The sequence below is a fragment of the Dendrobates tinctorius genome, unplaced genomic scaffold (assembly GCF_039654945.1).
Source record: "Dendrobates tinctorius isolate UK_male_01 unplaced genomic scaffold, ASM3965494v1 ptg000037l, whole genome shotgun sequence".
Classification (NCBI taxonomy): domain Eukaryota; kingdom Metazoa; phylum Chordata; class Amphibia; order Anura; family Dendrobatidae; genus Dendrobates; species Dendrobates tinctorius.
In genome coordinates, this window is record NW_027361705.1 from 23,533,703 (window position 1) to 23,560,971 (window position 27,269).

Genomic DNA, 27,269 nt, shown 5'->3' on the forward strand with positions numbered 1-27,269 from the left:
AGCTCTGTCTTCAGAATATTCCTGAGTACTGACATAGCTTTTTTGAAGCCTAGCGTCTTCAGGGCCTTTTTCACTGTCAGTCTGTTGGCTCTTATTTTCATAGGGTTTTTCACGGATTGCAGACAGCAGCCTTCCTGTCCTTTTCTATCTAGCTAGATTGGGCCCCGTCTTTGCTCAGTCTATCTTTCTGCCTGTGTTAGTGTTTTCATCTTGCTTCACCGTCATTATATGTTGGGGGATGCCTATTGCTTTGGGGTCTGCTCTGGGGCAGTTTAGTTTTCCCCTTTCTTTCTTTAGGCCTAGCTATTTCTCCGGCTGTGATCGAGGGGTCTAGGGCATCGTAGGAACCCCCCACGGCTACTGCTAGTTGTGTTGATAGGTTCAGGGGTCTGCAATCCGATAGCTGCCAACCTCTCTGGTTTTCTGGACTTAGCTAGCAGTTCTGTTTTTGCCTCCTACGGTGACTCATTCATAACAGAATCACCCGCCATACCGCAGATCTTAGGGTACTCAATAGCAGGAAAGAATTGTGTTTAAAAAAAAAAAAAAAAAAAAGGTGTGCGTATATTCTTTCCTCTATATCTCTGAGGCCGTAGGGGGAATTTTTTTTTCTCTCAATGGAGATAAAGCAATTGTCTGATCGTGTGGAGCAGCTCGCTGCGGAAGTGCGGGGAATTTCCGCCAACCTTGCTCGTTTGCATGCTGTTGAACCAAAGATCCCTACACCTGATGCATTTTTTGGGGATCGATCTAAATTTTTGAGTTTCAAAAATAATTGTAAATTATTTTTTGCCTTGAAGCCTAACTCGTCAGGGAGCTCCGCGCAGCAGGTTAAAATTGTCATCTCTTTGCTGCGTGGCGATCCCCAGGATTGGGCGTTTTCTTTGAAACCAGATGATCCTATTCATTCCGACTAATGTGAACGCATTCTTTCAAGCTTTGGGGTTGTTGTATGACGAACCTAATGCTATTGATCAGGCTGAAAAGACCCTGTTGGCATTGAACCAGGGTCGAGATTCTGCAGAGTTGTACTGTCAAAAGTTCCGAAAGTGGACGGTCCTTACTACCTGGAATGATAATGCCTTGGCTGCTCTCTTTCGGAAGGGTTTGTCAGAAGCCGTAAAAGATACTATGGTGGGATTTCCTGTTCCCTCTGGTCTTGACGATTCTATGTCATTAGCCATTCAGGTTGATCGGCGTTTACGTGAACGCAGGATTGCACGAGAGGTGTTGCCACCGGTTGAACAGACGTCTGAACCTATGCAATGTGATAGACTTTTGCCTACGGCGCAAAGTCAGGAGTTCAGAAGGCGTAATAAGCTGTGTTTTTTCTGTGGAGATGCCTCGCATATTATTTCTGTTTGTCCTAAACGAGAGAAACTCTTTGCACACACGTTTTCTGTTGGTGGTGTTCAACCTAAGTTTCTTCTGGCAATTACTCTGATCTGCTCCCTGTCCACATTTTCCGCCAAGGCTTTTGTGGATTCGGGAGCAGCGCTAAACCTAATGGACTTGGATTTTGCTAAACGTTGTGGATTTCCGATGACACCTCTGCAGACGCCTATCCCTTTGAGGGGGATTGATGCTACTCCTTTGGCTAAAAATAAACCACAGTTTTGGACCCAGGTGGTCATGCGGGTCACCCCAGACCATCAAGAAAATTGCAGATTTTTGGTGTTGCATGGTCTGCATGATGCCGTTGTTCTGGGGTTTCCCTGGTTGCAAATTCATAATCCAGTTTTGGATTGGAAATCTGTGTCTGTGGTGAGTTGGGGTTGTCGGTGTACCTTTAGTGAGGCTCCAGTTTTTTCCACCTCTCCTCAGTCGCATGATGTTCCAGACTATTTGGCGGACTTTTATGATGTATTTAGTGAGAATGAGTCTGCGTCTTTGCCTCCTCATAGGAGTTATGACTGTGCAATTGAACTAAGCCCGGGGTGTAAATTTCCCAAGGGTCGGCTCTTCAATTTATCTGTACCCGAACACGAGGCTATGCGGTCCTATATTAAGGAGGTGTTGGAGAAGGGTCATATTAGACCATCCTCTTCACCCTTAGGTGCCGTTTTTTTTTTTTGTGGCTAAAAAGGATGGTTCTTTAAGGCCTTGTATTGATTATCGTGCCCTCAATAAAATTACTATTAAATATCAGTATCCGTTACCCCTGATTTCGGATCTATTCTCTAGAGTTAGAGGTGCTTGCTGGTTTACCAAGCTTGACCTCAGGGGGGCGTATAATCTTATCTGCATTAAGCAGGGGGATGAATGGAAGACTGCGTTTAATATTCCGGAGGGACATTTTGAGTACCTGGTGATGCCTTTTGGGCTCACTAATGCCCCTTCTGTCTTCCAGTGCTTGATGAACGATATTTTCCGAGACTTTGTCGATAAATTTTTGATTATCTATCTGGATGATATTTTGATCTTCTCCAAGGATTGGGATTCTCATGTGGAACATATTCGGACTGTGTTCCGGATCTTGAGGGAGAATTCCCTGTATGTCAAAGGATCGAAATGCCTTTTTGGAGTACAGAGGATTTCATTTTTGGGATTTATTTTGTCTCCGTCAACTATTGAAATGGACCCGGCCAAGGTACAGGCCATTTATGATTGGGTTCAGCCCACTTCTTTGAAGGCCCTCCAGAAGTTTTTGGGTTTTGCTAATTTTTATCGGAAATTTATAGCAAAATTTTCTAGTATTGCCAAGCCATTGACTGGTCTGACTAAGAAGGGTGTTGATGTGTTGAATTGGTCTCCGGAGGCTGTTGCTTCCTTTCAGGAGCTGAAGCGAAGATTTACCTCCGCCCCGGTTTTGCGGCAACCTGACGTCTCACTCCCGTTCCAGGTAGAGGTGGATGCTTCTGAGATTGGTGCAGGAGCTGTTTTGTCCCAAAAGGATCCTGTAACAGCTAAAATGAATCCCTGTGCTTTCTTTTCCCGAAAGTTCTCTCCATCTGAACGTAACTATGATGTGGGGAATCGGGAACTGTTGGCCATGAAATGGGCATTTGAGGAGTGGAGACATTGGTTGGAGGGAGCTAAACATCAAGTTGTGGTTCTCACTGACCACAAGAATTTGATTTATCTAGAGTCGGCTAAACGCTTGAACTCTAGACAAGCTAGGTGGGCCTTGTTTTTTACACGTTTTGATTTTTGTGGTCTCTTTTCTTCCTGGAACTAAGAATGTCAAGGCAGACGCCCTCTCTAGGAGTTTCTTTGCTGATTCTCCTGTGGTGACCAAGCCTGCTACCATCTTAGGCGAAGGGGTAGTTCTTTCTGCCATCTCGCCCGATTTGAGACTTGCTCTGCAAGAGTTCCAGGAGGACAAACCTGAGCGTTGTCCCAGTGGAAAGTTGTATGTTCCTGACCAGTGGAAGAAGAGAGTGATGTCTGAAGTTCATTGCTCTGCATTGGCTGGTCATCCAGGTATTTTTGGTACTAGAGATCTGGTGAGTCGCTCTTTTTGGTGGCCCACCTTGTCTCATGATGTCAGGAATTTTGTGCAGTCCTGTGGGACTTGCTCCCGGTCTAAATCTTGTTCTCGTTCTAGTGGGTTGTTGATGCCTTTGCCTGTCCCCAGGAGGCCATGGACCCATATTTCAATGGATTTCATCTCTGATATGCTGGTCTCTCAAAGAATGACTGTTATTTGGGTGATTTGTGATAGGTTCTCTAAGATGGTTCATCTTGTACCACTCCCTAAGTTGCCATCTTCCTCTGAGTTGGTGCCCCTGTTTTTGCAACAGGTGGTTCGCTTACACGGGATTCCTGAGAATATTGTATCTGACAGAGGAGTTCAGTTTGTGTCTAGATTTTGGAGGACTTTCTGTTCCAAGCTGGGAATTCAGTTGTCCTTCTCCTCTGCTTTTCACCCTCAGACCAATGGGCAGACAGAGAGAACAAACCAGACCTTGGAGTCGTATTTGAGATGTTTTATTTCCGCTGATCAGGATGATTGGGTTTCATTTTTGCCCTTGGCCGAATTTGCTTTAAATAATAGAGCTAGTTCTGCCACTTTGATGTCACCTTTTTTTTGTAACTTTGGGTTTCATCCTCGATTTTCTTCAGGGCAGGTGGAGCCTTCTGCCTGTCCAGGTGTTGACACTGTGGTGGAGAGAATGCACCAGATCTGGGACCAAGTGGTGGATAAGTTATCTCTCTCACAGGAAAAGGCCCAGCGGTTTTCCAATCGACATAGGACCATTGGCCCCCAGTTTAAGATTGGTGATATGGTGTGGTTATCATCAAAAAATATTGCTATGAAGGTGGCTTCTCCTAAGTTTAAGCCTAAATTTATTGGACCTTACAAGATTTTGGAGATTATTAATCCGGTCTCTTTCCGTTTGGCTCTTCCTGTCACATTTAAAATCCATAATGTGTTTCATAAGTCCTTGTTGAAGAGGTTTGTTGAACCAGTTGTTCCTGGGGTGGCACCTCCGGACCCTGTATTGGTTGAAGGTAACATGGAATATGAGGTAGAGAAAATACTGGATTCCCGTCTGGCTAGACGGAGACTCCAGTATTTGGTTAAGTGGAAGGGTTATGGTCAGGAGGATAATTCCTGGGTCTCTGCCTCTGATATTCATGCCAAAAGATTGGTGCGTGCCTTTCATCGGGCTCACCCTGATCGCCCTGGTGGCGTGGTTGTGGGTTCGGTGACCCCTCCTCAAGGGGGAGGTACTGTTGTGAGTTCATTTTCCCCTTCGTCACTGAGGTCTGGTGAACTCCCTATTCTGGTGAAGGAAGGTGATGAGCCTGATTATCAGGCACCTGAACCTGATGAGGATGACTGGCTGAGTGGAGTCACGGACTGGATATAAGGCTGCCGACGCCCTTCTGCCCTGCGGGTGATTTCTCTTTGGACTTCTAGGACACCAGTCTGATTCCTGCTCCTCTAAGCTAAGTTTTTCTACTTTGCCTGTGTGCATTAGTGTTTTGTTTTCCTTGCTTTTCTGGATTCTGCCATTCCCTGCTGGGGTGAGCTGAATCTCCTTTTGCCTGTAGCTCTGTCTTCAGAATATTCCTGAGTACTGACATAGCTTTTTTGAAGCCTAGCGTCTTCAGGGCCTTTTTCACTGTCAGTCTGTTGGCTCTTATTTTCATAGGGTTTTTCACGGATTGCAGACAGCAGCCTTCCTGTCCTTTTCTATCTAGCTAGATTGGGCCCCGTCTTTGCTCAGTCTATCTTTCTGCCTGTGTTAGTGTTTTCATCTTGCTTCACCGTCATTATATGTTGGGGGCTGCCTATTGCTTTGGGGTCTGCTCTGGGGCAGTTTAGTTTTCTCCTTTCTTTCTTTAGGCCTAGCTATTTCTCCGGCTGTGATCGAGGGGTCTAGGGCATCGTAGGAACCCCCCACGGCTACTGCTAGTTGTGTTGATAGGTTCAGGGGTCTGCAATCCGATAGCTGCCAACTTCTCTGGTTTTCTGGACTTAGCTAGCATTTCTGTTTTGCCTCCTACGGTGACTCAATCATAACACCGGTGTCTTCGGATCTGCAGCAGATCTGTCACCCATGGACGTCCCCTAAAGTTCACACGTCTCGGACCTGCGGTGCGGATTCCACCCGTCAAGTCCACAGCGATTTACAGTAAAAACCATGTAAATGGGTTTTTCAAAATCCCGTTCACACATTGCGGGAAGAAAAAATGTGAATGAAAGTGAAAACATGGACCCCAAATCTACAGCTCCCCTACTTGTGCGGGGTGTCATGTTGTATTTCTCCCCTATTCCGTGCTTTGCAGTGGAGTAAGGCGATATCTACAAGTAACACATGCTGATTCTGACCAAAACAGACCGCAAAGTGTGAACCTGCACTAAAGTGCTCCTGACATTCATGTTTGTGGCACGTCTCGCTGATCCTCAAAATAGAGGGGTCTGATCCTGGCAAAGAAATGGTGGTGTATATATGTATCTGAACAGCTATGGGTCCTGGTAATGAGCAGACCCCATCACACAGGTCGGACACCCATGTGCCATGCCAGGAGAGTTTCTAATGGAAAGCCCCTGGAAGCTCGCGGCCAGCTGTCAGCAGTCCGCCTGTACCGGGGCCGCCCCGCTGTCACCGCTCCCCACCTCTCCTCCTGACGTCTCCTCCCTCCTCCTCCTCCTTCCCGGCCTCTCCCGGTCCCCTCCTCCCGCCTGTCTCCGGCCAGGACACGGAAGATGGCGGCGGATGATCGGTCCCGGTCGGACTCAGCTAAAGGGAAGCGGCGGGAGCAGCTGAGCCGATGGATGGGCTCAGAGACGGAGCGATGTCTGCCGCACGGCAACCTCCGACGCCCGCCCCGGGTCCGGTTCGCGCAAGGAGCCGTGTTTATGGCCGCTTGTTCGGCTGGAGACCGAGAGGAGGTTCGGCAACTGCTGGCGGCCGGAGCCCCGATCAATGGCACCAACGTGGACGGACTGACGGCTCTGCACCAGGTACCATTGTAGGAGCTGTCAGTGCATGCTGGGAGTTGTAGTGTCATCACAGCTGGAGAGCCCGGACATACAGAGTGCAGGGAGTGACTACTACACTCATCATCTGCACCTCCTGTCAGCGCTTCACGCAGATCTGCGCCAAGTGCGAATATGGTATGTGTCACTAAGACGGAAGTGAAGGTCCGTAAGTGATCAACCCCCCCTCCTCTAATAAGTGATCATACCCCCTCTAATAAGTGATCATACCCCCCCCCATTGTCCTCATCCAGTAAGTGATCAATCCCCCCCTCCTCTAATAAGTGATCAGACCCCCGTCCTCATCCAGTAAGTGATTAGACCCCCCTCCTCTAATAAGTGATCAGACCCCCCTCCTCTAATAAGTGATCAGACCCCCCCTCCTCTAATAAGTGATTAGACCCCCATTGTCCTCATCCAGTAAGTGATCAGACCCACTGTCCTCATCCAGCAAGTGATCAGACCCCTCTGTCCTCATCCAGTAAGTGATCAGACCCCCCTGTCCTCATCCAGCAAGTGACCAGACCCCCCCTGTCCTCCTCCTGTAAGTGATCAGACCCCCCTGTCCTCATACAGTAAGTGATCAGACCCCCCTGTCCTCATCCAGTAAGTGATCTGACCCCCTGTTCCTCATCCAGTAAGTGATCAGACCCCCTGTTCCTCATCCAGTAAGTGATCTGACCCCCTGTTCCTCATCCAGTAAGTGATCTGACCCCCTGTTCCTCATCCAGTAAGTGATCAGACCCCCTGTTCCTCATCCAGTAAGTGATCAGACCCCCTGTTCCTCATCCAGTAAGTGATCAGACCCCCAAGTCCTCATCCAGTAAGTGATCAGACCCCTCTGTTCCTCATCCAGTAAGTGATCAGACCCCTCTGTTCCTCATCCAGTTAGTGATCAGACCCCCTGTTCCTCATCCAGTAAGTGATCAGACCCCCAAGTCCTCATCCAGTAAGTGATTAGACCCCCCTGTCCTCATCCAGTAAGTGATCTGACCCCCGTTCCTCATCCAGTAAGCGATCAGACCCCCCTGTTCCTCATCCAGTAAGCGATCAGACCCCCCTGTTCCTCATCCAGTAAGTGATCAGACCCCCTGTTCCTCATCCAGTAAGTGATCAGACCCCCTCTAATAAATGATCAGACCCCCCAGTCCTCATCCAGTAAGTGATCAGACCCCTCTGTTCCTCATCCAGTAAGTGATCAGACCCCCCTGTTCCTCATCCAGTAAGTGATCAGACCCCCAAGTCCTCATCCAGTAAGTGATTAGACCCCCTGTCCTCATCCAGCAAGTGATCAGACCCCCCTGTCCTCATCCAGTAAGTGATCAGACCCCCCTGTCCTCATCCAGTAAGTGATCAGACCCCCCTGTCCTCATCCAGTAAGTGATCAGACCCACCTGTCCTCATCCAGTAAGTGATCTGACCCCCCTGTCCTCATCCAGTAAGTGATCAGACCCCCTGTTCCTCATCCAGTAAGTGATCAGACCCCCTGTTCCTCATCCAGTAAGTGATCAGACCCCCTGTTCCTCATCCAGTAAGTGATCAGACCCCCTGTTCCTCATCCAGTAAGTGATCAGACCCCCAAGTCCTCATCCAGTAAGTGATCAGATCCCCAAGTCCTCATCCAGTAAGTGATTAGACCCCCCTGTCCTCATCCAGTAAGTGATCTGACCCCCGTTCCTCATCCAGTAAGCGATCAGACCCCCCTGTTCCTCATCCAGTAAGCGATCAGACCCCCCTGTTCCTCATCCAGTAAGTGATCAGACCCCCTGTTCCTCATCCAGTAAGTGATCAGACCCCCTCTAATAAATGATCAGACCCCCCAGTCCTCATCCAGTAAGTGATCAGACCCCTCTGTTCCTCATCCAGTAAGTGATCAGACCCCCCTGTTCCTCATCCAGTAAGTGATCAGACCCCCAAGTCCTCATCCAGTAAGTGATTAGACCCCCTGTCCTCATCCAGCAAGTGATCAGACCCCCCTGTCCTCATCCAGTAAGTGATCAGACCCCCCTGTCCTCATCCAGTAAGTGATCAGACCCCCCTGTCCTCATCCAGTAAGTGATCAGACCCACCTGTCCTCATCCAGTAAGTGATCTGACCCCCCTGTCCTCATCCAGTAAGTGATCAGACCCCCTGTTCCTCATCCAGTAAGTGATCAGACCCCCTGTTCCTCATCCAGTAAGTGATCAGACCCCCTGTTCCTCATCCAGTAAGTGATCAGACCCCCAAGTCCTCATCCAGTAAGTGATCAGATCCCCAAGTCCTCATCCAGTAAGTGATTAGACCCCCCGTCCTCATCCAGTAAGTGATGAGACCCCTCTGTTCCTCATCCAGTAAGTGATCAGACCCCTGTCCTCATCCAGTAAGCGATCAGACCCCCCCCCCGTCCTCATCCAGTAAGCGATCAGACCCCCCCGTCCTCATCCAGTAAGCGATCAGACCCCCCCGTCCTCATCCAGTAAGTGATCAGACCCCCTGTTCCTGATCCAGTAAGTGATCAGACCCCCTGTTCCTGATCCAGTAAGTGATCAGACCCCCTGTTCCTCATCCAGTAAGTGATCAGACCCCCTGTTCCTCATCCAGTAAGTGATCAGACCCCCTGTTCCTCATCCAGTATGTGATCAGACCCCCTCTAATAAATGATCAGACCCCCCAGTCCTCATCCAGTAAGTGATCAGACCCCCAAGTCCTCATCCAGTAAGTGATTAGACCCCCCTGTCCTCATCCAGTAAGTGATCAAACCCCTCTGTTCCTCATCCAGTAAGTGATCAGACCCCCGTTCCTTATCCAGTAAGTGATCAGACCCCTGTCCTCATCCAGTAAGTGATCAGACCCACTGTCCTCATCCAGCAAGTGATCAGACCCACTGTCCTCATCCAGCAAGTGATCAGACCCCCCGTCCTCATCCAGTAAGTGATCAGACCCCCCCGTCTTCATGCAGTAAGTGATCAGACCCCCCTGTCCTCATGCAGTAAGTGATCAGACCCCCCGTCCTCATGCAGTAAGTGATCAGACCCCCCCGTCCTCATCCAGTAAGTGATCAGACCCCCCGTCCTCATCCAGTAAGTGATCAGACCCCCCCGTCTTCATGCAGTAAGTGATCAGACCCCCCTGTCCTCATGCAGTAAGTGATCAGACCCCCCGTCCTCATGCAGTAAGTGATCAGACCCCCCCGTCCTCATCCAGTAAGTGATCAGACCCCCCGTCTTCATGCAGTAAGTGATCAGACCCCCCTGTCCTCATGCAGTAAGTGATCAGACCCCCCGTCCTCATGCAGTAAGTGATCAGACCCCCCGTCCTCATCCAGTAAGTGATCAGACCCCCCCGTCTTCATGCAGTAAGTGATCAGACCCCCCCAGTCCTCATCCAGTAAGCGATCAGATCCCCCGTCCTCATGCAGTAAGTGATCAGACCCACTGTCCTTATCCAGTAAGCGATCAGACTCCCCCGTCCTCATGCAGTAAGCGATCAGACCCCTCGTCCTCATGCAGTAAGTGATCAGACCCACTGTCCTTATCCAGTAAGCGATCAGACCCCCCCGTCCTCATGCAGTAAGCGATCAGACCCCTCGTCCTCATGCAGTAAGTGATCAGACCCCCCGTCCTCATGCAGTAAGTGATCAGACCCCCCCGTCCTCATGCAGTAAGTGATCAGACCCCCCCGTCCTCATGCAGTAAGGGATCAGACCCCCCCTGTCCTCATGCAGTAAGCGATCAGACCCCCCGTCCTCAAGCAGTAAGTGATCAGACCCTCTAGTCCTTATCCAGTAAGTGATCAGACCCCCCACCCTCATGCAGTAAGTGATCAGACCCCCCCCCGTCCTCATGCAGTAAGTGATCAGACCCCCCAGTCCTCTTCCAGTAAGTGATCAGACCCCTGCAGAACTTTTTTGGGGAATTTTTCTGCAACTTCATAACTTCTGACCTAATGAGCAAAACTATGATAACAGTTTGTGAGCTATTAAAGCCTGTAATTGATGAAGATGGGTCTCAGCAATGTAAGTCAGGGCTCTGCTGTCAGCATTGCTGGGGTGGGGGGCTATAGGATTTTTGGGCATGATTGCACCCTCCTAATATTAGAAAAGTGAAAACCCCATTTAAGAAGACAAGGATTACCCACAATGTGTCACGTGCATTTTTACTGATCAGAACTGAGTCAGAGCCATATAGTAGTATTATGGGAGTGGGAATCCATTTATTTTGTGGGGGCTTGTCTATGGAGAATATTTTCCGGTGACATGTTGACCGCACAGTTTTATATGGTGCTGTCTATTCATCCCTGTAGCGGTTTCCCAGGCCCCCAGACGTCCGAGCATATATCCATATTGAGTAGTGTTCAGTGCGTCTTGCCATCCGCATCACAGCCCACACCCCAATCTGAATTCCTCCTTTAATTATTGCTCTTGTAATGGGGTGTCACCAATTAGTAGTAAAGTGCGAAGAGCAGACCACACACAGGATAGCTGCACACTGTGGCCCTCCAGGTTGGCATGCTGAGAGTTGTAGTTGTAGCAGCTTGCAGACCACGGCACTGAGCCATTTTCCTATTTGCATTCCTCATACGGCTGACATTTTCTTATATTTGCCTTGAATGTCTTTCTTGGCCATCTCCTCCTGGAAATAAAAGTCAACTAGTCGCCACCTCTTGTAACTACATCTGCTCCTAGAAAAGCTGGGTGACAACCACTGTAGAAGCCATTATTTCTCCAAAATGAGTTGTCGCCCATTTTTTCATACTCCTATAGTTACAGGAGCATACGTTACTCTGTCCTGGCAAATTTGTCATTTGGGGGTCTGGGATCGTTGGATGTGATTATGAATAGCAGCCAGATTGGTTGTCACCCAACTTTCCCATAAGGACTTATTGTTACTTGAATGTGTTTATTTACATTTTGAAAATTATTTTTAATTAATTCTGCGTCTTAAAGAGCGCATCCTTCAATGTACTGCATTGGTTATGCTATTGTTTCCTGTTATCAGCCACTTCAGTATCAGAATATCCATAGCTGTCCCTGCCTCCTCCGTAATCATTACTTCACCTCCTGTAACTTGGTTCTAGCATTTATCTTAATGTCCCTGTCGAATTCTCGTCTCTGATCTTCTTCTCTCCCCCCCCAGGCCTGCATTGACGAAAATATAGAAATGGTTCAGTTTCTGGTGGAAAATGGCGCTTCTGTGAACCAGCAGGACAACGAGGGTTGGACCCCGCTCCATGCCGCAGCGTCCTGTGGATTTGTGAGCATAGCACAGTAAGTCGGGGGGGACACTGCACCCCATTTACCTTGTTAAAAATCATTTCTTTTTGTATTGGTGCCAAAAGGATTACAGATCATTTCCCAAAAAAATTAAAAAAAAAAAAAAAAGCATCTAAAAGTCCTTGATTTATCCTTAAAGGTAATGTCTGGGATTTCATTAAGTAAAAACAAAAATCGGATAAGAAGATAAAATAATAAAATAACCATTACTCCGCCATTCTGTGCACTTCTGCTCTGGTGGTCTGTGCTGATCCTGCAGCTTTAACATCATCTCCGTCATTCACGTGACTGCCGCAGCCAATCACTGGTCTTCAGTTGCAGCACATGCGCTCTAAGGCCAGTGATTGGCTGCAGCGGTCATGAATGTTGGATGCGATGTCACTGATGCAGCTTTAGTGGTAATCACCAAAGCGGCAGCGGATTAAACACGTCAGTGGCGGTGCTAAGCCACTTTTCACAGCCAAAGATCCGTGCTTCTGCTACATTGCAGCCCCCTTGCAGGTGAATGGGGTTACTTTGCGACCTACGGGGTACCACTACAAGAAAGAGACAAAAAGAACGATTTGGATTTTTTGCAACTCACTTTTTGCATTCGTAGTACCTCGTGGGTTGCAATACCCCCTCGGTCACCTTCATTACTCTGCGGTGTAGAAGGGGCATTGAGCTGCCGAAGTTTCCCTTTATCCCCAGCCTGATGGTAGATTTAGTTGTCTCCCATTTTCCCAGGAACAGGCATAGCTACCATGTCTGCCACTACAAGTTTGGCTAATTTGGTCACTCAGCTTTGCCGAACCTTGAATGACCAATCTTCTTCCTTTTACGGGTTCAGCATTTATTTTTGCATTATCAGGTCATATTTTTTCAGGATTCTGGGAAAGTTGGTTGCCAAAGTTTCATATTGTCTATTTCGTGGCCGCTTGTTTTTCACATATTAGCACAGGTCAGAATGTCAGTAATGACGTGACTGTTTTTTTTTTTTTTTTTTAGTGATTATAGCTATGTGGTTGGAACAGGTTCTACCAGGGGTGCATCGCTAACACCCCCATGGGCCTGTCACAGTCTGGTATTGTGAGCTACACCTAACACCTGCCAGCTGATAATTAGAGGTATACTTAACCTTCAAGTCACAGGGATTAGATGGGGGTCACCGTCACTGGGGACCAAACATGGACCACCTATCTGCGCCAGTACATTGCCTTTACATTTGTAGTTTAATTTCTTTAACAGCATATTAACTAATCAATACCCATTTTGCAGTCAGTATCTCAATATATTTTCCTTTTCTGTGAAGGCTTGTTCACACAACCGTATTTTTGGTCCGACTGGTCTCTGCCAAAAAGTGGACCGCACTCGAACTAAAAACTTTGCAGCACGCACTAGGACGAGACTTGCCCATTCAAATCTATAGGTGTGCAAAAAAGGATCAGATGCCCTGCGGAGCCACATTATAGCATCTGATTTGTATAGGTGCATTGCAATTCTTGAAAATGGGAATATTAAATTATTAATAGCAGCTACTGTAAAAAAAAAAACGGATTGCACACGGATGACAAGTGAGAATAAAATTGTCCGAGTTTTCTGGATGAAACGCTGACGATTTTTTATATCAGTGATTAGAAATATCCAGAGAATAAGACTGATCCCGCCTGACACAGGAGTAGGATTTGTTACCATGTATCAGCGTTTTCTCACTTGGTGAGCTGGGCATCTCTGTCGGCACAGTGGCTCCGTTTCATAATTTGTCTTTTTTTTTGTCTTTCCTTTTGCGTCAAATCAATGAAAATGGGTGAGCAACGTTTGAGTTCCAAAATATATATATTTTTTTTAGAGCCAAAAATATACACGATTATATAAAACGATGCTCGGTAGCGTTCTCCTGCACAGAAAAAAAAATAGCCAGATTTTGTACCCTACTCAATTATACAAAAAATTTTGTAAAATTGAGTCAAAAGTTACAAATGATGAATTCAGCTTAAACATCTTGATAACAAAAACCATGCCGGTGATGCTGAATCCCCCCCCCCCCCCCGATAAAAAAACAAAGTAAAATTAAAAGAAGTAACTTAAATAATGTCACTATTAGACATCCATTTTTCACGTGTGTTCTATCCAAATTTTGCACTCATAGAGCACATACTCATTAGTCTATGTTCATACACTGCGTTTTTTATGCTTTTTTTCCGCAGGCAAAACTTGCTCTTTTGGCAGTAAAGAAGCAACATCAGAAAATCAGGTTTTGCTGAGTGCTTGCTGCGTTTTTTGCTGCGTTTTTTATCAGGGTAGATTTGTCTCTTGTGCATGCTTATAATGTTTAGAGCATAAAAAATAATCTGATTCTGCTTCATCAGCTTTTGTCACCAAAAACGCAGCAAAATCTGATATCGGCATTTTTTGCACTACCCAATGGGTGAAAAACGCTCCAGAAAGGCTGAAAAAAAAATGCAGGTATCAGGTTTTGCTGCGTTTTTGGTGACAAAACCCTGATGGAGCAGAAAGCAATGACACGCTGCATTTTGCAAAAACGCAGTTCTTTAACAAAACAGTCAGGGAAAACAAATGTGTACATGAGATTTCTAAAAACTCCTTGACTTTGCTGGTACTGTGAAACACAGCTGAAAATTTGCATCAAGAGAAAAAAACAAAACGCATTGTGAACATAGCCTTAAGGGGGTTTTACATAGCGATATCGCTAACAATATCGCTAAAGCATCACCGATTTGGTGACGCAGCAGCGATATTGCCAGCGATATCGCTATATGTGATATTTACCTCCGACCGGCTCCCCCGCTGTCCATCGCTGATCGCGCAGCTCCATTTTTCGTCGGGCGCTTCCTGCTGGCGCCGACGAGCAACGCGTGGACGCGGACGTCAGGACGTCAGGATCGCCTCGTCTGAAAGGTAAGTAACGACCGCTGTATCGCTGCTGCATCGCTGTGAGATCTGCCTGTGTGGCAGCTCACTAGCGACCTTTTAGCGATGCACCAGCGATCCTGACCGGGATCGTATCGTGGTCGGGATAGCTGGTGCATCGCTAAATGTAAAGGGGCCTTAGGCTATGTGCACACGTAGTTTGGAGAGCTGCGGATTTTTCAGCGCGGATTTGTAAAAATCCACAGGTAAATCCACAGGTCAAAAGTCCTGCGGTTTACCTGCGGATTAGCCTGCGGTTTAGCCCTGCAGTTTCACACCTCTACAATGGATAAGGTGCGAAACTGCAGCGGAATCCGCACAAAGAATTGACATGCTGCGGATTGTAACCCGTGGAAAAATCCACAGCATGTGCACAGTGTTTTTGGTTTTACCATTGGAAACAATGGTACTGTACAACGCAGCAGAAACTGCTGCAGACCTGCAGGGCCAGAAACACAATCCGCAGCGTGTGCACATAACCTTATAGTGCACGGAGCTGTTCACATTTCTGTGTTTATTTTGTTTTTTTTTGTGGAGTATGTCTCCTAAAATAAAAATAAATCGTGATTACATATCTGTTTTCTTGCACCGAGTCACGGATCTAATTTTCCCATACAAGTCTATGGGTCCATGAAAATCATAGACCATTCATATTTTGTCAATTCTTAACACTGTAATGGATAGGAGAAGCTTTGCAATTTTTTTTTTTATACCAGAAAATTGCTAATTGTAAAAACTGACCAAATATTGTCGAAAAAATATGAGAAAAATCCCTGACGTCTAAATGAGGCCTTATGACCATTGCTACTTTGCAAGAAAGGTGCAAAAACAAAAATAAATGGACCACCCCACTCCCCCTCCTCTAGTTTGGAACAAGAACGTTTCTATTCACTGCCTGCAAGCAGGGATCTTATGAATTGTGAGCAATTGAAATGCTGCCAGCTTTCTCCTATACATGAGTCACACCACAGAACCCCAGCAACACATTGATTTATGTTTTCGGCAGGTACTTGATCTCTAATGGTGGGAATGTAGCTATTGTAAATAGTGAAGGGGAACTTCCCCTGGACGTGTCTCATGAGAGTGCCATGGAGAAACTGCTGAAGAGCGAGGTCAAGAAGCAGGGTAAGTGCACATGAAATGAAAAAACATGAAGCCTATTTCCTCAAAATTGTCTAAGAGAAAACTAGGCTTCGTTGCCCATGGCAACCAATCACTGCTCTGTTTTCTTTTGTTAAACTGCTCTGGAAGAATGAAAGCTTCACTGTGATTGGTTAGCCAAGTCCCATGGCTGGTCTGAGGCCTACTCACATATGTGTGTACAGTTTATACATATGTATACGGTATATGTTAACGTTAGTCCATTATATTCACAGACTAATTTAACTTTAGTCTGTGAATATAATGGACAGCACATGGATGCCTTTTGCGAGTAATCCTCTTTATAGACTAATGGGCAGGAGAAGCTTGGAAAATATATTTATTTTTTTGAGAAATGAGAAAAACAGACATTATCCTTAAAATGGAAACGGACCAAAGAATGATAAAAATCATTTCTCGAACGCAGTCAAAAAAAGTCAAAAGCCTAATGCTAAGGAGAAGCCCGAGAAATCTCCCTCATTTTTTTATTTGCAAATGTAAGAAACTGACACACGGGACAAACACTGATGACAATCAGTCCATTTTTCTGACAATGAGGCCTAATAGACGGGGATTTGTGATTTGTCTTGCAGGTGTTGATTTAGACTCAGCAAAAAAAGAGGAGGAAGAGCTCATGTTAAGAGATGCCCGCCGCTGGTTGAACAATGGGAAATATGACGACCTCAGGCATCCCACCACCGGCGCTACTCCTTTACATGTAGCGGCTGCCAAGGGCTATGCCGAAGTTATAAGGTGAGCTGTCAGCCACAGACAATGAAACGAAAGGGCAAGAAGGCTTGTGTGTATAAGCTCGTTAGACGGAGGGCGGATATTAATACTAGTTAAACATGCCTATTATATCAGTGGCAAAGCAAGAAATAAGCGGCTCTAGAGTATTGGCAGCTTTTCTTGGTGTTAAAAATATCAACTGTGTTGGAAACTATTAGATTTTCAGATGAGGGATTCGACAAAGACTAATGTCATGGGGAATATGAATATTGTTTGTCTGCTATGAAGGGGTACAGAAACACAAAAAATGTATTTATATTTTTCACTCATTCTTCTGTCTTGTTTCTCTCCATCTTTCACACCTTCATTATTTGGTATATATCCCCCTTCCTTTCTCATTTTTCATATCTGTCTCAGGCTGCTCCTACAATTGGGGTGTGACGTGGATTCCCGTGACTTAGATGGTTGGACTCCCCTGCACGCGGCCGCTCACTGGGGCCAACAGGATTCATGCCGTCTCCTGTGTGAGGCTCTCTGTGACATGGAGGCTGTCAACAAAGTGGTGAGGGGGTCAGCGGTCTCCTCACTATTCACAGACTGCTTACGCCCCCTGGCTGCGCCATGGCTGGTTCTGTACACCTGTGCCGTGTATCCCATGTGCGTCTGGTGGCTGCTTATACTTTGTGTCCTTTGAGCAATTCTCTACTTTTTGCATTTTCTTGTTTGTTACCTCCCGGTGCATTTTTTAACGCCTCTGCGCTTAATTTCAGCAACCTTTGTCTTGCCTTGTCCATCGTTTCTCGGTGCTAACAGCATTTGTCTTGCAGGGTGTCCTTTCTGTCTTTTTATGAGCAGTTTGCAAGCGCACCTCTCAATGTGGTTTCCACTTATTTAGGGCCAGACGCCCTTTGATGTTGCAGACGACAGTTTGGAGTCTGTCCTGGAAGAGATGAAGAAGAAGCAGAGTGTGGTGAGATCTCATTGAGTCGATATATGGGGGGGCACAAACAGGAAATGATACATACATTTTTTTCTATTTCCCGCCTGCATTTATTTTTACTTATGTAATATCCATCTTAACTCTTTTCTCTTCTTTTTTATTTTGTCCTGATTTATTTGTAGTTACGCTTGGAGAAGATGAAGAATGCTCCGCAGATAATGTCGCAGACAAGCCCTCCTAATCAAAATGCAGCTAGCAGAACACGGAGGTCTGTGCATCGTTGGCTGCGTTTGAGTGATGCATTGGAGTGTGGCACGTCAGTTGTGCCGTAGAGTTACACGATTGTGGTGCATTTCCCCCTAAGCTTATACAAAATATCACCACTAAATATGTCTTTGAGTGGTCCCCTTTTCTCAAGTATTAATTTTTTTTTTTTTCTTTTTTCTTTATATATAAGATCTGTTCTACAAACACTGTCCCAACCATCAGAGATCTTCTCTCAAAGTTTTCTTAGATATCTGAATTTCAAATCTAATGTTATATACTGACACGTCACCTGGCTCCACTGTGAATGAATAGCTATTAACATGTAGGAAAACTCATTCACAAGCCACGTGCAAGCTTTAGAGGTAGCCATACTTGCAAGAACTAACTTAAGAGTTGGAAAAAATGGCTACCAAAGAGCACATCTTAAAGACATATACTTACTGGTGAAGGGGGACTACTGGATTGTGAGCTGTGTCATACACTGGTTAATGTCACAACGGACAGTGTGATGCGCAGTGTGGATTGTTCACGGTGTGAGCTTGATATGTTCTCACTGTATGTGTGTGTGTGACACCTGCTGTGTATTCCCGGGCACTCTGTGCACTGACCCCTTGCACGCTCCCTGCCCCCCGACCCATTTTTCAAATAGGAGTTCTATTTCTCGTCTGAGCAGTCAAGAGAAGGTAGCACTTCGAGTGCAGGACAAAGAGCGCCGGACACAGCCCATCACTTCAACAGTACCCACCAGCCAACCAATTGCTTCCAGTTCTGATGACTCTGGTTCTGACGCTGAGTCTGGTGAGCATTTTTATTCCTTTATATATTCTTGTTATTCGTCTTTTTTTCCTAACAGCCCAGGGGTTTGTCCATGCGAGACTGATACACAGTGGATTTTCCGCTGTGAAAATTGACATGCTCTGTGGATTTAGAATTTGGGATTTTCACTCTGTATTTGACCCTTTTACTGTTCAACGATACGGCAAATCCAATGCCTTTTTGCTACAAAATCTGTACAATTGGCTTAATCCCATGTGGGCATACACTAAGTAGATCTCTTTAAAGGGAACCTGTCACTTGATTTGTGTTGCCCAAGCTACAAGCATCATAAATCAGAGCCTAAATTCTTGATGACAGCCAGTTATTTTTTTCAGAGAATATAGTCTGAAGAGCCTGCCAGGAACTATAGGAACAGACATGACTAGTCCACCACCGCCCCCCTCCCGAGTGGCTTCTCCCTGCATCTCTGCAGGTGATTGACAGGTCTCTCCCTATGTACACACGGGAGATACTTGTCAGTCACCTAAAACAGTGCAGGGAGAAGCTATGAGGGGGGCAGAGCAGGACTAATCTGGTGCTTGCCTATGGTCCCCAACGCTGAAGCATTTCAGAGAAAAACATACCTCTCTGCAATCAAGCTGTCAGACTCATGCTGCCTGTAGTTTGGGCAGCATGAATGGACTGACAGGTTCCCTTTAACAACTTACCCAGATTTTGCTGTGAGATGAAGAATTTTTCTTTTTGTAAAATCTAGTTTACATTATTAATTAGTGTGTAAAGCCGCACTGACACTTCATATTTTGGAGTAGTTTTGTCCATATTTTCTACGTCCCTATGCGGTCAGATTGCGTAGATTAATCCTGTTTTTACTCCTCTTTTACTTTATAGAAAAGGTAAAAGCTCAAGAACGAATTAATAATCTGAACAATCAGTTACGTAACCTTTCAACAAGCTCCACAAAGAAGGTGAGAAGGAAGGGAGGCGATGAATCTGTGACCTTCCATTGTTCATAATCCTTTCCTAGTCAGTAAATTGAAACACTAAATTAACCATGCACACACTACTATCCATAGACCTCAGCTGTACCAGAGCAGGAGAAAACTGAGCCTACATTCCGAGCCTCCTTGAGGAAGACTGGTAGTTCTGGCACACTGAGCTCTGGCACCACCTTGGAAGAAGGCCGGAGGGCAGCACTTCCTAAATCTGCCTCCAGCTCCCAGCTAGCAGACAGAGTGTGTATTGTGACCAACCATCTGTTACCTTAGTTTCATTACTATTTCTTTTTAGCATCTTCATGGCTTCCTATTCCTTCTTGGAGGACTTTTCTGCAAGTCTCACTTCATTGATTCCTGTTCTTTGATTTACAATAAATTCCCTGACCATGATGATTTGTTTTTTAGGAGAAGGCAGGATCTGAACTCCGTTTAGCTCGCGTGCCTCCAAGTCAGAAACTATTAGGTAACCAGGAAAATGTGAGGTCAGTATCGAGGGGTAGATGGAGGATGGCAGGATGTTTAGTTTGGGACCCAAGTCAACTGATGATTTTATGTTTTTAAAGGCAATCTCCGTTTAGCCGCACGTCAATCACTCGTCAGCGTAATGATGGAGATGAAGGACCGATCTCACTCCGTAGACAGAGGGAACCTCTGACATCTAAGACTGAAACCTCTCTGTCCAGTAGAGAGCCGTTAACGACTAAGCCAGAAACTACATTAACAAGTGGAAACACTTTATCTTCTAAATTAGATACCACTGGGTCAACTACAAATTCACGTACAAGGTATGGGGTCATGCGGGTCTACAAACATAGAGAAATTACGTTTTATGTGCTGCCAGGCTTTTCTGCCCTTCGTTGAGTGGCAAGTGAGATGTGATTAATTGAAGATGGACTGGTTATGGGGACAATCTGTCTGGCATGGCGCTACTCACCCGGGGAACCCACAACAACCAGACTGTGAGATATGAGTAAGGTGTTAGGACAGCTGTGGTGCAGTAGGATTTCTTTCTTCCATATGATGTTGATACACGACCAATCGATTGCATTAAGCTGCTCAGTAGATGGAGATTAAAAATGTCTTTAGTGTAATGTACGGTAAATGTCTATAAATTTAGAAATGGCTCCTAGTTGACCAGCAGTTACAGGAAGCATAGCTGAGGGGAGAAACTTGGCCACTGTCTCATTTATGCTTAAAGGGAAACTGTGAGGTTGGATAATGCTGTAAACATGCATATATAGAGTTTTATGATGGTGCTCAGCCAGTTGTACTGAAAGTGCGGTGCTCAGGAGAAAATGCGCTCTATTCTTCCGTGGAGCTGGTCACTTTCAGTCATGCAGATGTGGCTGGAGCAATTACAGTCACCACTCACAGAACTTAGAGCTGCAGCTGTAAGCACGGAGCGGCACTTTGACAGCCGGGTCTTCATTGATGCACTGCTGAGCGAGCTGTTATTCCCAGTACCGGGGTGTGCTTGTAGTTTCACTGACCAGTGACTGAAATCTCTCTGGCACACCTGCTTTACTGAAAGCCAACAGCTCCCAGGAGGAATAAAGTTAATTTTCTCCCTGGTGCTGTTGGCTTTCAGTCAAGCAGGTGTGCCAGAGAGATTTCAGTCACCGATCACTGAGACAACTGCAAGCACACCCCAGCACTAGGAATAACAACTCGCTCAGCAGTGGATCAATGGAGACCCGGCTGTCAAAGTACCACTCCGTGCTTACAGCTGCAGCTCTAAGTTCTGTAAGCGGTGACTGTAATTGCTGGAATTGCTTTATTCCGAGCAGGAAAAAAGTTCATTTTCTCCCGACTGCCGCCATTTTTATACAGCAGTGGGCACCTTCCAAATGTTATTAGCCTGCAGAGTATCGGTAGGTTAATAGCATTATCCACTCTGACAGGTTCTTTTTATAGAGTTACCGTACTAAACTTCCATGTTTATTTCATATTTGGCAGGCCTTTTAAGTGTCCCCAGATTAATAGCCCCACAAATAGTGTCCAGCTCTGGGGTGCACACACACATACAGTCATGGCCAAAAGTTTAGAGAATGACACAGGAAAGATGTATATCTTTGTACCGTGTTAGCCAGTAGATAGAAAAATATTCAGGATTGAGAGTCCTCAGTAGTTGATACCTTTTAATGGCTAACTGAAAAGATGGTAACACATTGCAAGCTTTCGAGACTACTCAGGTCTCTTCATCAGGCTAGACTAATACAAAATCTGAAGTCACATATTTATGCACAATACAGCCTAGAAAAAATGCAATAGATAAGACAAGAGACGTGAAGCAGAACTATCAATATGGGAGAGGGAGAAACATAAATATAAACATTGGACCAGTTCATAGATAAGGAGTCTGGATGTTTTATGGTCCTCTGATTGGGGTCTAGTTCTGTGTTGTGATGCCCCCACACGGTTTTAAAAGGAAATATTTTTACAAAGTCTACTGCTTCATTTTTTCTAATGGCAATTTGCATATACTCCAGAATGTTATAAAGAGTGATCAGCTTAACAGCAATTACTTGCAAAGTCAATATTTGCCTAGAAAATGAACTTTATCCCCCAAAACACATTTCAACATCATTGCAGCCCTGCCTTAAAAGGACCAGCTAACATCGTTTCAGTGATTGCTCCATTAACACAGGTGTGGGTGTTGATGAGGACAGGGCTGGAGATCAATCTGTAATGATTAAGTAAGAATGACACCACTGGACACTTTAAAAGGAGGCTGGTGCTTGGCATCATTGTTTCTCTTCTGTTAACCATGGTTATCTCTAAAGAAACACGTGCAGTCGTCATTGCACTGCACAAAAATGGCCTAACAGGGAAGAGTATCGCAGCTAGAAAGATTGCACCTCAGTCAACAATCTATCGCATCATCAAGAACTTCAAGGAGAGAGGTTCCCTTGTTGCCAAAAAGGCTCCAGGGCGCCCAAGAAAGACCAGCAAGCGCAAGGACCGTCTCTTAAAAGTGTTTCAGCTGTGGGATTGGGCTACCAGCAGTGCAGAGCTTGCTCAGGAATGGCAGCAGGCAGGTGTGAGTGCATCTGCACGCACTGTGAGGTGGAGACTCTTGGAGCAAGGCCTGGTCTCAAGGAGGGCAGCAAAGAAGCCACTTCTCTCCAGAAAAAACATAATGGACAGACTGATATTCTGCAAGCGGTACAGGGAGTGGACTGCTGAGGACTGGGGTAAAGGCATTTTCTCTGATGAATCCCCTTTTCGATTGTTTGGGACATGTGGAAAACGGCTTATTCGGAGAAGACCAGGTGAGCGCTACCACCAGTCTTGTCTCATGCCAACTGTCAAGCATCCTGAAACCATTCATGTGTGGGGTTGCTTCACAGCCAAGGGAATGGGCTCTCTCTCAGTCTTGCCTAAAAACACAGCCATGAATAAAGAATGGTACCAGAATGTCCTCCAAGAGCAACTTCTCCCAACCGTCCAAGAGCAGTTTGGCGATCAACAATGCCTTTTTTAACATGATGGAGCACCTTGCCATAAAGCAAAGGTGATAACTAAATGGCTCAGGGAACAAAACATAGAGATTTTGGGACCATGGCCTGGAAACTCCCCAGATCTTAATCCCATTGAGAACTTGTGGTCAATCATCAAGAAACGGGTGGACAAACAAAAACCTTCAAATTCAGACAAAATAAAAGCATTGATTTTGCAAGAATGGACTGGTATCAGTCAGGATTTGATCCAGAAGTTGATTGAGAGCATGCCAGGGAGAATTGCTGAGGTCCTGAAGAAGAAGGGTCAACACTGCAAATATTGACTTGCTGCATTAACTCATTCTAACTGTCAATATAACATTTTGTTACTCATAATATGATTGCAATTATATTTCTGTATGTGATAAAAACATCTGACAAACACACATAAAAACCAGAGGCCAGCAGATCATGTGAAAATATAATATTTGTGTCATTCTCTAAACTTTTGGCCATGACTGCACGTATGCTTTCTGCACGGTGACTCAGTGGTTAGCACTGCAGCCTTGCAGCGCTGGGGTCCTGGGTTCAAATCCAACCATGGACAACATCTGCAAGGAGTTTGTATGTTCTCCCCGTGATTGTATGGGTTTCCTCTCACATTCCAAAGACATACTGATAGGGAATCTAGATTGTTAGCCTGAATGGGGTCAGTGCCAATAATGTTTGTAAAGCGCTGTGGAATTAATGGCGCTATATAAATGAGTAAAATAAATATATAAATATTGAATCTGTGAATAAAGTTAAAATGCCTGCCAAATATGAAAAATCTTCTTCCTGAAAGTTTACTCTCTAAATATTCTTGAAAGCAAAACATCTCATGAGAAAGATCCTACAGTTATTCAGTTTTCTGATTGCTGTTTGTCACAAGTATCTTGGACATGTAAGGTATTCCTTACTTAGATATATTTTTTCTCCCTTCCAGAATTGCTGATACGGCAAACACTACAAGTACAAACTTAGAGCAGCCAGCAACCATTACAGAGACCAAAGAGCGCCGCAGGTAAGAAGTCATATCTGGAAGATATCTCTATTGTGTAAGCACACCTTTATATACAGTGTCTCACAGAGTATATTGTTAGGTCTTACTTGACCCCTGTGAGAGATGAAGAGGCTGAAGCTCAGAGAAAGGCAAGGTCTCGACATGCGCGACAGTCTCGTCGATCCACTCAGGTAAACACTAAGCAAACATCTTAAACTTTGCAGCGCAGAATTCTGTGTATGTTTTCCATTAACCATTGTAATAAATGTTTCTGATACTTATTGAATTACATAAATCTTCTGTAGGGTGTGACTCTTACTGATCTAAAAGAGGCTGAAAAAGTCATCAAAGGTCAACAGGAAAATCAAGAAGTGGTGTCAGAGCCTGCGAAGACCCCAGAAGAGGACAACCAGATAAAACCCAGGAGCAGCCGTACCACCAGTGATGAAGGGGTGAGTGGTATAGAAGAGCTTTGACTATCACTGAATTACTCTACTGATTAGTAAGGGAAACGTTTCTCCTGATAAATGCATACACCTATTTTATTCTGAATTTGCAGGCAGAGGTCAGCTGGAGATCCCGAAACGCCAGTTTGCAGAAATCCGATCTTTTAGGATTAACAACTCCAGATCCAACTGCAACGTCCTCGGGCTCACATAGACGAGGAGGAGGACAAAGCTTAGAGAGCAAAGGTTTGTTTTTTTATCAGTCCTAGGTCTTGGTATTTCAGGTGACTTTCTGGGTCGCCATAACTTGGCATTAAATGTCGTTATAGAAATGCAGAAGTCCCAAGAGGACGAGAAAGAAAGTGATGAGCGAGGTGGCAGGAACAAGGGAGGAATTCGGGACCGGAGAAGGCCACGAGAGAAAAGGAGATGCACTGGAGTTGAACATACCGCAAGAGATGTAAGAATCAAGTGATCACAGGCAATCCGGGTTATCACTGAAGCCTGCGTATTTATTGACCAAGACCTTCAGTAGAGAGGTTACTGCCACTTTATGGGTTAAACTTAAGAGCCCCTCATACACAGATGGCTTGATTATTGTTTATCCGGCTGGCAGCTACCTCGCTCCTATGTTCTGTGTGAGCGAGCCGCTGCCAGTCATCTCCAGAGAGGGCTAATGCCAGGGAGAACAAAAGGATCGACAGTCCAAAATGGAATGTGCCATATCCCTTACCCCCCCTACAGTCATTTGTCCCGAGACCCCATACACATTAGACTGCTGAATCCGTCAACAGGACGGCAATGTCAGCCAGTGTTCTTCTAATGTGTATTTGGGGGCTTTAGTCTATGTTTACATTTACTGTGATCAGGTATAGGATTTAGATTGAGCTACAGTATAAAAGCAAATGTTTGCTGGTCACAGTTAACGCTTTGTATGACATAATCCTGATATAGTGCTAATAAATTGTGGTGCACTCTACACAGATCACTTGCATCGTTCCCTGTCTTCAGTGGCGCTCACTATTTCCCCATTTCAATCAAACGGGACAATTTTATCGGTAGCCATTTACCAGTAGTTTTAGCATTTGCTTTAATTTTCAGTTTCCCAGACGAATGCCCACACAAGTACAGGAAGAATACACTGACTACATACTGACAGTCAGATTTGCAGCCCAGACTAGTGTTTATTCCAACCCTTTCTGCATGAGCTATTTGTTTCTTTCAGAACGATGGTGAGGAATTAGAAGAAGAGGATGGAACAGAGGAAAGTCCGCAAGCTCAGGTGCTTCGACCTGCATGCAACCTGTTTTTTTTAATGTCTTGTGAAATTTTGGCAGGGAAAGGAACAGAAATTGTGTAGTTTGACATATTGTAACATGGGTTTTATATCTGTTCTTGCTGCGTGGCTCCGATGATCTTATAATTGGGTAAGTGAACTGTCTGAGTGGATCAGTGCTGTATTCCCATGAACATGGGTAATTGGCTTAACCTCTTTGTTGCAGCGGGGATTGCCTGTACATTGTGTAACATAATCCCTTTCTCTTGTTTTCCTCCCAGGTAGATGGACTTAGCTCTCGGTAAGAACCTGATAAGATTTTTTTCTCTTTTTATAGTCGTTCATTTCTAGGCTGCCTTAGGGCCTCGTCACACATAGCAACTCACCAGCGATCCCGACAACGATATCAACTTGTCAGGATCGCTGGTGAGTCGCTACATGATCGCTGGTGAGCTGTCAAACAGGCAGTTTCACCAGCGATCAGCACCAGCGACGCCGAGCGCGCAGCGTCGCTGTGTACTTTAGTTACCAGCGCCTGATGCAGGGAGCTGGTAACTAAGGTACACATCGGGGTTCTAAGCAGCGCGCGTCACTTAGAAACCCGATGTGTACCTTGTTACCAGCTCCCTGCATCAGCGCGCTGGTAACTAAGGTACACATCGGGTTTCTAAGCACAGCACGCTGCTTAGAAACCCTGCGTTTACCTTAGTTACCAGCGTGCTGATCGCTGGTCTCCCGCCTGTCACACGCAGCGATGCGTGCTGGCCAGCGGGAGACCAGCGATCAAAAAAATGTCCAGGGCTTTCCAACAACGATCAGCGATACCGGCAGGGGGGCCGGTCGCTGATAGGTGTCACACAGCGATCTCGCTGGTGAGATCGCTGTTGTGTCACAAAACTTGTGACTCAGTAGCGATCTCGCTAGCGAGATCACTATGTGTGACGGGGGTTTTAGGGAACACGCAAAAGGTTTACATATGCACGTAATTATCCTGCTATAACAAAAACAATGGTCCCTAAAGGGATCTGATTGTCTAGGCTTGACCCTTTAGACTGTGGCTTCTTGGATGCCACAATAATAATCGTGCTGACTGGTTAGGGCCCGTCACACATAGCGATCTCGCTAGCGAGATCGCTGCTGAGTCAATAGTTTTGTGACGCAACAGCGATCTCACCAGCGAGATCGCTGTGTGTGACAGCGATCAGCGACCAACCCCCCCTGCCGGTATCGCTGATCGTTGATGGAAAGCCCTGGACATTTTTGGGGTCGCTGGTCTCCCGCTGGTCAGCACACATCGCTGCGTGTGACAGGCGGGAGACCAGCGAGCAGGAGCTGGTAACTAAGGTACACATCGGGTTTCTAAGGGGGCCCGCTGTGCCTAGAAACCCAATGTGTACCTTAGTTACCAGCGCGCTGATGCAGGGAGCTGGTAACCAAGGTACACATCGGGTTTCTAAGTGAGGCACGCCCCTTAGAAACCCGATGTGTACCTTAGTTACCTGCTCCCTGCATCAGCGCACTGGTAACTAAAGTACACAGCGACGCCGCGTGCTCGGCGTCGCTGTGCTGATCGCTGGTGAAGCTGTCTGTTTGACAGCTCACCAGCGATCATGTAGCGACTCA

At 45.9% G+C, this 27,269-nt stretch overlaps 1 protein-coding gene across 3 annotated transcripts in view; it reads left to right on the forward strand.

Annotated features, from left to right (window-relative positions):
- Window positions 1-6,041: 6,041 nt before the first annotated feature.
- LOC141088051 (protein phosphatase 1 regulatory subunit 12A-like) overlaps window positions 6,042-27,269 on the forward strand; it is a 40,158-nt gene continuing 18,930 nt past the window's right edge. The window contains exons 1-19 of one of the 3 annotated variants that reach the window (XM_073573924.1): window positions 6,042-6,418; window positions 11,548-11,678; window positions 15,601-15,719; window positions 16,328-16,487; window positions 16,881-17,025; window positions 17,359-17,433; window positions 17,586-17,671; window positions 18,320-18,468; window positions 19,336-19,412; window positions 19,521-19,679; window positions 19,848-19,924; window positions 20,006-20,227; window positions 23,868-23,945; window positions 24,025-24,115; window positions 24,230-24,376; window positions 24,484-24,616; window positions 24,700-24,830; window positions 25,596-25,652; window positions 25,932-25,947. In XM_073573924.1, coding sequence (XP_073430025.1) covers window positions 6,161-6,418; window positions 11,548-11,678; window positions 15,601-15,719; window positions 16,328-16,487; window positions 16,881-17,025; window positions 17,359-17,433; window positions 17,586-17,671; window positions 18,320-18,468; window positions 19,336-19,412; window positions 19,521-19,679; window positions 19,848-19,924; window positions 20,006-20,227; window positions 23,868-23,945; window positions 24,025-24,115; window positions 24,230-24,376; window positions 24,484-24,616; window positions 24,700-24,830; window positions 25,596-25,652; window positions 25,932-25,947 — 2,311 coding nt within the window. In that variant the 5' untranslated portion in view covers window positions 6,042-6,160. Of the gene's footprint in view, window positions 6,419-11,547; window positions 11,679-15,600; window positions 15,720-16,327; window positions 16,488-16,880; window positions 17,026-17,358; window positions 17,434-17,585; window positions 17,672-18,319; window positions 18,469-19,335; window positions 19,413-19,520; window positions 19,680-19,847; window positions 19,925-20,005; window positions 20,228-23,867; window positions 23,946-24,024; window positions 24,116-24,229; window positions 24,377-24,483; window positions 24,617-24,699; window positions 24,831-25,595; window positions 25,653-25,927; window positions 25,948-27,269 lie in introns of all 3 variants that reach the window. The other 2 variants (XM_073573923.1, XM_073573922.1) reach the window with 2 other exon arrangements.